At 37.5% G+C, this 12553-nt stretch overlaps 1 protein-coding gene across 2 annotated transcripts in view; it reads left to right on the top strand.

The window, feature by feature from the left end:
* Positions 1-12553, top strand: part of trpv4.L (transient receptor potential cation channel, subfamily V, member 4 L homeolog) — a 51870-nt gene that overhangs the window by 26904 nt on the left and 12413 nt on the right. For both annotated transcript variants that reach the window (XM_018261018.2, XM_041566056.1), the window contains 7 exons: positions 4571-4869; positions 6555-6734; positions 7518-7676; positions 8002-8094; positions 8704-8777; positions 8969-9134; positions 12481-12547. In XM_018261018.2, the coding sequence (XP_018116507.1) occupies positions 4571-4869; positions 6555-6734; positions 7518-7676; positions 8002-8094; positions 8704-8777; positions 8969-9134; positions 12481-12547 (1038 nt within the window). The remainder of the gene's footprint in view (positions 1-4570; positions 4870-6554; positions 6735-7517; positions 7677-8001; positions 8095-8703; positions 8778-8968; positions 9135-12480; positions 12548-12553) is intronic.

Below are 12553 nucleotides of genomic sequence, written 5' to 3'. Positions count from 1 at the left end.
GGGGTTGTTCACCTTCCAACACTTATCAGTTCAGTTGGTTTCAGATAATTCACTTGAAATTAATTACTTTCTATTTTATATGTGTGGCTGTTTTTCTTTTTTTTTTATCAATTCTTTATTTTTTCATTTTTTAAACAATAAAAGAGAAAAGAAAATGGGGGGGGGGGAATGAGATACAGAAAGGAAAACAATTAATTACTTTCTATTTTATATGTGTGACTGTTTTTCTATTATTGAAATGTAAAGTGTAATTTTTCACCAACCAAAGCAGCTCTGGGAGAAGGGGGGTCAGCGACCCTGTAAACAGTTTGATACATTTCTTATTTTTGTCCCTGCTGAGCAGAATCTCTGAGTTTCATTACAGACAGCTGTTAGAATTGATACAATAGTTGCTAATACTCCAGAGATGCACCTGAATTGCACCTGAATTACTGAGCTGCCAGACTGAAACACCAGAGACAGGGACATTAAACTTTAAACTTAGATTTTAAAAAAATAAAAAGATTGAAAGTAATTGAACAAAGTTTTTATTTCTGGTGAACAATCAGAAAAAAATTGAGCTGAAAAAGTGTTTGGAAGGCGAACAACCCCTTTAGGGTAAGGTCACACTGAGCGTTTCGTAATCGCCAGATCTTTGTGGTGACCAATCTCCCCGAACGCCTTCCCTCACTCTGCCCTGGCTAACCTGCCAACGCGGTGATCCGTTTTCCGAAGTCGCTCGAAGTTTCCTCGTGAGTGACCTTACTCTTAAAAGTTGGAACTGGTAGAGTCGAGTATAAACAGCCAGACAATCACTACTACTGTATCAAAGTAAATACAGTGTACAAATAACTATTGAACATGTAATTGGAAAGGTGTTTAGAATTACATTCTCTTTCACTTTGTGTTGGAGAGAGATACCATTTAAAAGAATCTGAGATAGGCCATTGTTCGAAGCCTTTGTCTTGGAACCACATATAAACCATATCCACACTGAATATGCAACTGGAGCACAACTGCTTGCAACTTATTGTCACCAATATACAAAACAAGTAATTAAACCCCCTGATCATGAAATCATGTCATCAAGGTACATGCATAGATTGGGATATCAAAACAGCTAAGGTTTGCCTTAAAATTACTGTACGTATTGATATAAATACAATGTACAAATTGAGCGACTACCATCCAATCAGAAGTGCAGGTCCATGGTTCCAAGTGCGGCAATAAAGGGTTTTGTCTAAGGCCATTAATTTCATTCTTCCTGTCTGCATATGCAAGTTTCCAATTTCTCACAATCACTTGAATTTTATAGTGATTATACTGTTATGTAACTAGCACATAGAGACTACAATAGAGCACAACACAAATAATGGCTGATTGACAATTTCAGATAATGATCTAAGCCACCATAACACGCATGTAGCCATTCTCTGTATAAAGCTGCATCCTGTCTGAATGTAATCACAAAACTTTGTACTTGCTGCTCATTTTGATAAGGCTTCAAGCTCTAACAAACGTTATCTTACAGTGGGTCAGTACAGGTATGGGACCTGTTATCCAGAATGCTCAGGACCTGGGGCTTTCTGTATAAGGGATCTATCTGTAATTTGGATCACCCAGTTTGTATAGATTGGAAAAAAAACCCACCAACACAAATGAAACTTTAAAATGCAAAGTCTTTATTAATAAATAACTTACCGAATCTCCGCTTTTTGTTTAGAAGCTCTCCAATTTGCAATTTTAGCAGGTATCTGGTTACTGGAGTCCAAATTACCCCAGAAAGCAGGTCGTGGTATAAAGAAAAGACTTGAATATGAATAGAAGAGGGGCCAAATAAAAAGCTAAATAACAGGACAGGACAATAGTGGGCGGGAAAAAATAATTCTGGGCAGATTTCTCTTTAGCCCCCTGTGTAATAGAACTAGGAGGAGGTTATAGAGCTCGTGATTTCTTATTACACTTCCTCTTCTGATATTAAGGGGAAGGGTTGTCTCCATATGCAGAGCCCATTCTCTCTGTGTCCATTACCTCTGCCAATTCTACAAAGGAATAAAGTCAATTACTCTAGCCTTGCTGTTTGCTGATCAAAAAAAGTTGTTATAGTTTCATTCTGAACATTGTCAGGAAACATTTTTAGTACAAGTACCAATTATTATTTAATTGGATATTAGATAATAATTTTTTCCTGAAAAAACCCCCAAAAAAACCACTTATTAATTCATGAATCTTTTTTTCCATAGTGAGAGCGCAACACTAATAACTCTGCCAGCCTGCTGTTTCTTTGTGGAATGTGCAGACTTCTAGATCAACAACATTTGATTGGCCTGTGGAGTCGGTGCCCTTGAAGCACTAGCAAATTGCATCTTAGTAATTGTGCATTATAGTGAACACCAATGAGCACTGGGCCCTTAAGCAACAACATTAGATGTGATTTGGGACTGTTCATCCTAGGGATGGCTCCATTTAATTTATAAATGTGAATAACACATCAATGATAAGAATAATAATTTAACCAATTGCCTTTCTTCTTAAAATGTTCCTTTTGGTTTCATGGAATTGTCTTTCTGCTGCAGAGATAGACTAGAATGCTCATCAACTCTATATCACCGGTGCAGTGCTGCTCACAATTTAATCCAGTAGTCGTCTCACTTATGCAACAGGTGCAGTTAATGTAATATGTACAGTTTATTTTAGGCTAAATGTATATCCCCTGTGTCTTCCCTTATATAGAGGTGTAGTCCAGCCAAGTTATCCAGCATATATCAGAAATTCCCTTGTTGTTTCTTCAAGGGACATTTAAGATGAGGTCAAGTTATAGGCAACGCCCATGGAACATAAATCCATATCTTTACTCTTTGTAAATATTATGCAAACAGACAACTTTAATGAGTCCATTCTGTTTAGACACTGGTGTACTATCCCCAGGGCATTTGGGACCATGGGGAGATTCCCCTGGTTACAGGCACAGGAAATTTTTGTGTATATGTGTTTAGGCAAATATAATTTTGTGTATATACAATCTTGTACACTAATAATCCTTGCTGTCAAACTTAACTTAAAAAAATAAATGTTTTTGGTACATACAATTGATTTCAATCTTTATGTACAGAAACCTGCAATGTGTACTTTGGGTTGCAGCTTTCCAGTAACTCTCCTGACACCTAATGAGGCACATAAGCTTAGTGCTGCACTCACACGTAGCTTTAGTAACATCCAAGATCCCCAGAGAGCTGGGGATTTCATTATTATAGGCCATACAGGCGTTTGATACATATTTATAGCAACAGCAGCACAGTTTCAGTCTAATATTCTTTACCCGCCCAAATTAAATTGGCCTGAACTTCTATGTAAGATGTGGCTCCCTTAAATCCACTGTTTGTTTCAGAATAGAATTTCATAAAGTGGAATTTTATAGCAAAAAATGTCCGATAGATGACAGCTTTGTATAAAGAATATACTTTATAAACATTTATTCCAGCATAGTTAAATATAAAACAAAGTAATCAAATAGAAACTAGGAAGGATACGGTCTCAACCCTTTTTTACCCGCGAGCCTCATTCAAATGTAAAAAAGGCAACATAAGCATGCTAAATCCTGGGGGTGCCAAATAAGGGCGCCGATTAACGCTATCTGGTATTTACTATGAGGACTTGTAGTCTAAAGGAGGCTCTGTTTAACAGTACATCTGTTTATTTATGCAACCAAAACTTGCCTCATCCAATGGGGTTAGAGAGCAACATGTTGCTCACGAGCCACTGGTTGAGGATCACTTTTGTAGAGTGTCACCATGTTTAAGGGATGACTTTCAAGTGATTTGCAGGAGATGAGGTTTCCCTGCCCCGCTGTTCTTTTGCTGTTCAGTTTCTCTCTATGGGCTGGTAATGCCGTTTTAGCTCAAAGAGAAGCTGAATTACCATGTGCTATCCTACATGTTAAAAAACTGTAGTTATGTATGACTCCAGCATCTGTCTTTGGAAGGTAGGACATTTTTAGTGATCCTGCCAGGAAGAAGCTTGAAACGTGATGCCTATGATGCATGATTGAGTATCACAACAGAACATTGGTTTCCGCTTTCTTAAAGGGGTTGTTCCCTTTTGTGTTAACTTTTAATATAATGTAGAGGGTGATATTCTGAGACAATTTAAAAACCAAAAAAAATGAAGACCAATTGAAAAGTTACTTAGAATTGGCCATTCTATAACATACTAAAAATTACCTGAGTGGTGAACCACCCCTTTAAGGTATTCAAGCACTATTTTGTTTTTAAACAGAGAGATTAGCATTCAGTAGAATTACCAGTGGTTAAGGGTTAGGTTATTATTAAAGTGGACTGCAGTTATAGGCATTATGGCCCTTAGGGTATTGATATTATATACATTAAAACCCCCATGGTCTAATTTACTGTTTACTTTCAACAGAAAGTGTGCACTTCAAAGTAGTGACAAAATACCTTGTATGATAAAACTCTTAAACGTGATTCCTCTGTCTCTGTACTTCTGAAAGATGCATGCTTCACTTCAGAAGCACTATTGACCAATAAAATCCATATTCATGCTAAGAAATACATTTTTGTGTTTGCTGCTGTAGGCGAGCTTCCTCTTTCCCTTGCGGCTTGCACCAACCAGCCTGATATTGTTCACTACTTGACGGAGAATGTTCATAAGAAGGCAGACATACGCCGTCAAGATTCACGTGGTAATACAGTTCTGCATGCCTTAGTCGCTATCGCAGACAACACACGGGAAAACACCAAATTTCTCACCAAGATATATGATCTTTTGGTCATTAAGTGTGTTAAGTTGTACCCTGACTGTAGTTTGGAGGCAATCTTCAACAATGACAGCATGTCACCTCTCATGATGGCAGCAAAACTGGGAAAAATAGGGGTAAGTGCTATTGTAAGGTTGGTAGGCTTGTATATGATGTCTGTTTGGTCTATGGCTAGATTTTCTTTCTTCTTTAAAACTACGCTGCAGGAACCCCTATAGTTGTAGTGAGGTGAGCATGTGCCAGTCTTGAGGGATGCTGTCATAATTTGCTAGCTGAATAATATTAGCAACACTTGCACAGTGGAGCAATGAATTGTCAATCTTCACTGTTGGCTTTTGGGTGAAGATTTGTTGCTGTCACTTTTCCCAATACAAATTTAAGCAAATGGATTTAGCTCCAATCAAAGACTTTAGGAAGATTGACATTCAAGATGTGTGTGCCTGTTCAGAAAAAATGGATGTGCAAGGCTGCTTGCATAAATGGACAAAAGGAGCATGCAAATAAGGACTCTAAAATCTCACCTTATCTGGTATAGTAATTAAGTTAGTAGTCGCTCCAGGGGCTGGACCACAGCCTGCTCATGAGATGTCTTTAGAAGTATGATGCTATACAAGCAACTAAATCATAGGATAGGAAGATGTGCTGGCAAAGATGTTGGTGGTCTTGACAATCTCTGTGGTATAATAGTAGAAAAAACACAGTTCCCGGTAATTGCAGCTTTACTGCCCTCTGGTGGGTATATTGAGTATTACTGGGAGATGCATAAAGCCCTGAGAATATTAAGTTGTCACTTACTTGTTTCAACTCTTCATTTTAAAGGAAAACAAAACCCCCAAATAATATAGGTCTCTATTAAAATATATTGTATAAAACAGCCCATATGTAAAACCCTGCTTCATGTAAATAAACCATTTTCATAATAATATACTTTTTTAGTAGTATGTGCCATTTTGTAATCCTAAATAGAAAACTGCCATTTTAAGAAATAAGCCCCCCCCCCCTGGATCCTATGATTCATGGTGCACACAAACATGAGCCAAGTAACAGAGTTCTGTGTTTTGCTTCCCACACTTCTTCCTGTTATAGTTGTAGTATTTCTGGTCAGGTGATTTCTGAGACAGCACCGAGTCCATCATGAAATGGTGGTTCAAAGCAAGAGATGTAAAAGGGCAATATTTAATTAAATATATATACCAGTTTGGTAAGATGCTTCAATATGTCACTTAATGTATGTAAACTATCTGTTGCTTAAATATGCATTTTTGGGGAATAGTTTTCCTTTAAGGCAGGGGTCCACAACCTTTTTTGTCCGTGAGCCACATTCAAATGTAAAAAGAGTTGGGGAGCAACACAAACTTGAAAAAAAAGTACTGGGAATGACAAAGGCTGTGATTGGCTGTTTGGTAGCCCCTATGTGAACTGGCAGCCTACAAGAGTCTTTATTTGGGAGTACACCTAGTTTTTATGCAACCAAAACTTGCCTCCAAGCACCTGCTTGGAAGTCACAGGGAGCAACATCCAAGGGGTTGGTGAGTAACGTTGCTGATGAGCCACTGGTTGGGATCACTGCTTTAAGGCTATATGTACTCATAAGCAGTGTTCCTTCTTTTTTTCTCTTAGCGAAAGCTCATATGTGTTCTACTTTTTTTTATGCATTTTTATTATTTGTTATGGGGCAAAGAAGGTCTCTAAATGAGTATAACAGAAATCTGGTATGGCTTTGGTTTAGACTTTTGACTTTGTAATATCCTCTGTATTATTTTCACCTGAATGAGAAATAACCATTCTCCCTCTTTCTTAGATATTCCAGCATATCATTCGTCTTGAAATAAAAGATGAAGAGGCTCGGCACCTCTCACGAAAGTTCAAAGATTGGGCATACGGCCCTGTTTATTCCTCGCTTTATGACTTATCTATGTTGGATACCTGTGGCGAAGAGGTTTCTGTACTGGAAATCCTGGTTTACAACAGTAAGGTTGAGGTCAGAGCCCTTAAAACTTGTACAGAAAAAACATATACTCTGATATTGTTATCAAAATTCATACCATTTTTAATTTCATTTCAAGACATGTTTATCATTAAAGATATAAAGTGATATAAAGTGATACTAAATGCATTGCCTTTTTAAAATTAAGTAGGGAGGGTGTTGTTTGTGTTCTAGGTCACTGGTGGACTACATCTTAAAAATACTTTAGGGTGTATTTATCAAAATCAAAAGTCATAAATCACTACAGTCCTCTACAGTGAAATTCTGCCACTCCATTAATTTCTATGGGATTTTGAAAAGTGTATTTATCAAGGGATGAACTTTCAATTTCACCCATTGATAAAAAGTTTTTAAAAAATTAATGGGGAGTGGTGGAATTTCACTCTAGAGGACTGTAGCGATTTTCAACTTAACTTTTTGATAAATATACCCCATTGTTTTACATTTTTTAACCTCTTGCATTAGTTTTCTAAAGGAATATTTGACGGGGTTAATGGAAATTATGCAAAAAAAAAAAATATGTCTGCATTCTGTTATTAAGCTTTTATCGGATTTTAAAATGTCTCAGAATGTTTTCCAGTTAGTTACTGAAACAATAGTGACTTATTGTAACTGTAAGTAATAGGTTTACATGCTGTATAGCCAGTGCCATATGCCCATTTATAGGAATTTCCTTCTTCCGTCTGCTAGTGTGAGCTCAAGCCATGACATAGTAAATAAAACCCAAAGTCAAGTTGTCGCATGACCATGTCTCTACTCTCTCTTGTGTTTTTGCAGAACCGCCATGAGATGCTGGCAGTTGAGCCCATAAATGAACTATTAAGAGACAAGTGGCAAAAGTTTGGTGCTGTTTCTTTCTACATCAGTGTTATTTCTTACCTCATTGCCATGATCATCTTCACTTTAATTGCTTATTATCGGCCCATGGACGGCACAGTAAGTAGTTTCATGGATTGCTTTTCTACAGGTATGGTCCAGAGCAGGGTATAAGCGGTTAATTAAAAGGATGTATAATTATGCAAGATACTGACAAGGAGTAGTATTGTAGTTAAAAATGATGATAACAGCCTCAAACCTGCCATTCATATTCATATGACCATGACATCCAGTGATCCTCTGTATATTGAGGAAATGTATGTAAGACATGGTCTTATTTTTAGATTTGCCCATTTTGAGCTTCTTAAGTCAGTTGTTTAGCACTGGACTGAAGCAACATTCTGACTAAAAATAATTATTAAGTAGTTGTTTTTTGTTCTTACAGCCCCCTTACCCTTACAGAACAACAATGGATTACATGCGACTTGCAGGAGAGATCATTACTCTGCTGACTGGGGTAGTCTTCTTCATTACCAATGTAAGTTCAGGGTAATGTTAATTCAGTGATCATCATCTGTTTTTTGCTAGGGATGCATCGAATCCTGGATTTGGTTCGGTATTCGGCCAGGATTCTGCCTTTTTCTGTAGGGTTCAGATTTGGCCGAATCCTCATGCCTGGCCGAACTGAATCAGAATCCTTAAAATCATGTGACTTTTTGTCATAAAACAAGGAAGTAAAAAAAAAATTTTTAGCCAAGGGCGCAGGGCTCTTTTTTTTTTTTTCTTCCTGATTTGCATATGCAAATTAGGGTTTGGACTTGGTTCGGTATTTGGCTGAATCTTTCACAAAGGTGCATTCTTATTTTTGCATATATTAAACTCTCTTTTTATTTTCTGCTCAGATATGGAATGTCTGACTGTACTTTAGAGATGGGGGCTGCCCCTATGACTGGGTAGGCCTTGAAACCCCAGAACATTCTTATTCAATTGAATCTTGCATTATTTGTGAGGGATAAAGCTCTAATTGCATTTCCAACCTATTTGGTTAAATTTTAGGTTTTACCACCTTGTCAGATCAACAAACATTTATTTCACCCACATTGTGTTCAAATCTATATTTCATTTGAGTATTCTATTATTTGTCTAGATTAAAGACCTTTTTATGAAGAAGTGCCCTGGTGTGAATTCTTTATTTATTGATGGATCCTTTCAGCTGCTTTAGTAAGTAACTAGCACTTAATCATAAGAAGAATATAACTGCCCTGTTTAGTAGCCAGATAAACTGTCCTTCTTGATGAAACCACCTGACCCAGCCCAATAACCATGCCCCTTGCCAAGGTGTAGGGGGATGTGAGCTTGGTTAGATTCTGATTTTTTCAGTATATTAAACTTATTTTTCTTCATGTTCCCAGCTTCATCTACTCTGTGCTAGTCATTATCACGGCGGTCCTATACCTTGTTGGTATTGAATCTTACTTGGCTGTTATGGTGTTTGCCTTGGTCTTGGGGTGGATGAATGCTTTATACTTTACAAGAGGCTTGAAGCTCACTGGGACATACAGCATTATGCTTCAGAAGGTCAGAAGCTTCTTTTCTGTTAAAAGTAAAAAAAAATGAAGTTACTTGTAATTATTGCATTGATTACATAACTTAACTGTACTTTTCAGATGTGCTTCAGTTGGGCATGCATGAGCCTAGCCATTATTATTATTATTATTATTATTATTATTATTATTATGTATTTATAAAGCACCAATATATTTGGCAGCTCTGTACAATAAATAGGTTTATACAGCAACCAATAAGTGACACTAGAGGTAAAGAGGGCTCACAAATCAAAGGAAGATCGTACAATTTAAAAGGAGAGGTTTGTACTTTCAGATATGCTGCTGATCCCCTGCATTTGCTGCCCATTGTGAACATTGAACTCTGAGCTGATACCCTGAGCTTCTGAACTTTCAAAATAACCTTGTTGAACTCCCTAGCATAGAGTTAACTTTGTAAAATAACTTTTAAGTAGTTTTATCCTGTAAAGTGGTGTCAAGTAATTTTATTATAAGTTCAGTTAATGTAGTTGTGCTTCCTTTGCCCATATTAGCTTTTTCTGCAACCATTTTTCAGATGGTGGGTTAGCACCGCCACTCTAGTGCCTGTCATTTGCTTAAATGAAAACAGCTGTTGGGAATCAGCCACCCAGCCACCCAGCCACCATCTTAGCCATTGTGAATCCACTGGATCACCTACAACTTGTAAGTAAGTTGAAAGAATCTTAGGATAGTATTCGGCAAGGAACATTTGTGTGTATATAAAATGCTTGTAGGTAAAGACTCTGGAGTTGAAAATGGCAGAATTTAATGATTTCATTTAATTTGAATTCCCAGCACAGATGTGTGTATTACAAATGCCCAGTAAGTGGCAGCAAAGTACCATTATTTGTTGTGTGTCTAGAACAAAAAGCCTTAGGCAGATTAAGTGGGTTTTTTTTTATTGGTCACTGTTAACCTCAACAAAACTTAGTACCATAAAATGCACATTAATGCTATAATGATAAACAGGTCTTTGCCTTGTTGATACTTAGCAGACCTTTTATTCATTTTCTGTATGGGCAGCTCTATTGTTGATGTCAATCAATAATTTGTTATCTGTATGTATGATTTATAAACGTATCCATTGTACAGTGCTGCAGATTATGCTGAAGCTTTATAAACCTGTTGTTAATAATAATGATAATAATAACAATGTGTAAGCAGTCCTAATATGATTAGAAAGAGATCCAATCTAAAAAAGATCCCTGAGGAAAAAACTAAACAGCATTCGCAAAAATTACACAAACTAGCCATTATACATAAAAGCAAACCGTCCCCAGCGAACACTAGAGAAATACAAGATACAAGAGCGCAACTGATTCAAACACTCTCAAATAAGATGGCCTATACCATGCGAAAAACGAAATACCGGTACTATGAACATGCTAACACACAAGGTTAGCACGTAAATTCAAAGCCCTATATACCACACAAACCATCCATGCTATACGGACACCATCAGGGACGATAACTAGAGATACAAATCAAATACTAAGCACATTCAGCAATTCTTTGCTAAATTATACACAGCAGATAAAGCCCCAGAGGGTAACCGTGCAAGGGAGTCAGATTTTCTGACCAACTGGACATCCCCCACAACTAAATAGGGAAAACCAGGAGATGCTAGCCGCACCAATAAACATAGAGAAAATAGAAACTGTGATCAAAGGCTCCATGCCAAGCAAAGCCCCTGGCCTGGATGGCTTTACGGCAAAAAACTACAAACACTTTGACAAACAGTTAATACCACATCTAAAACCTTTTTTAACCTCTCTTAGAAGGGTCACCGTTAACATAACATATGCAAACAGCATCTATAACAATCATATTTAAACCAGGGAAAGATACCCACAACTGTGATAGCTACAGACCGATCTCACTAATCAACACAGACATCAAGATGTTTGCGAAAATATTGGCCAATAGACTCCACTTTACTTCCCAAGATCATCCACAAAGATCAAGATTTCCCTACCTATTTTGAAACGATGTGCTTCAAACGCTCATACCCTGCACACTTAATCCCACTGCTCTACAGCTGTCTTACATTAGACAACACAGACATACATCAGCCCTACATGACAAAATGGGAGTAAGATCTGAACCTCACGCTATCTGAAAAGTCCTGGTCATATGTGTGCGAGACAGCCAACAAAAATCTGTTTGTGCAGTCTCCAGCGATAGAGCATATAAAATCATATTTCAATGGTACTACACCCCTACACGTATCAGCAGATTTAGCGGTAATCCAGATCACTCCACCTGGTTCAGAGGATGTGGAGAACAAGGGTCTTTTCTACACACATGGTGGTTATAGTAGCTTAGGGATTCTGGAAAATAGTAGCGACTCTGCTATCCGAGGTACTGCATTACACCATTCAAGCAACTCCCGACACATTTCTTTAAGGTAAAACAATCAGAGCCATTTGTTCCAAACAAGCTTATAAACTAGCCAAACACATCCTAACGGCAGCAAGATCACTATTAGCAGAAAATAGGAAACGGCCAAAAATACCAGGTAGGCAAACATTGGAATCCAAGGTGAATTGAATAGGCAATTGAATCCATTAGAGATAAACTCCTAGACAGGAGCTATGAGTGGAACTGCAGTGGTATCCGTGGGCCCAATATTTGGAGAGTCGCGAACCTGGGACTAATGACACTACGTAAGGTGATAATCAAAGAATATGTAATACGATTTACCTCTCGATGCACTGAGAAGCTCGAATACTTTGTAACTCCCCTCCCTTCTACTGTCCCCCCACCCTCTACCACCTCCTGTCCTACATTTATGAAAACCAATAACAAATAATAAAAAAAGAAAGAGATCCTGCAAATGCAGGGCTTGTGATATGTGAACGACAAGTGAAATTCAGGATCTGCAGCAAATATTTGTTGAATTGCACTTGCTTTCAGACTGCATTTGTTTTTTATTGTCAATTATGCATACCCCATATTTATATTACACAGCCTTAGTAGGCTTGAGCAAAATATTTTGCTGCGTTTCACCATGAAAAAACACCTATTTATCTGTTTAGTAAAAATAAAATACTGTGTGGTTTGACTTCAATGAGTTTGCAATTTTTTTTGCTGTTTCACAAATTTTTGCCGAAACGGTTCACATTGGCTCATCACTACAGTTTGTTTATTTTATAAAAGACTACATTTATAACTGTTCCACTGAAACAGTGGCTTGGAAGGTCAGCATTTCAGAGCTGCAACTAATGCTATTATGTTGGTATGTTCTGTTTCAAGGCAGTCTGTAGGCTTTTTGTACTTAATAGCAGCTGACAGAAGAACATATAATCCCATCTGACACAGTCTGTTGTACATTTCAGATCCTATTTAAAGATTTGTTTCGCTTTCTGCTAGTGTACCTGCTCTTTATGATTGGATATGCATCAGGTAAGT

Source organism: Xenopus laevis, chromosome 1L (assembly GCF_017654675.1).
Source record: "Xenopus laevis strain J_2021 chromosome 1L, Xenopus_laevis_v10.1, whole genome shotgun sequence".
NCBI classification, from domain to species: domain Eukaryota; kingdom Metazoa; phylum Chordata; class Amphibia; order Anura; family Pipidae; genus Xenopus; species Xenopus laevis.
Note: the sequence above shows the minus strand (reverse complement) of the source record. Positions and strands in the feature narration are given on the sequence as shown.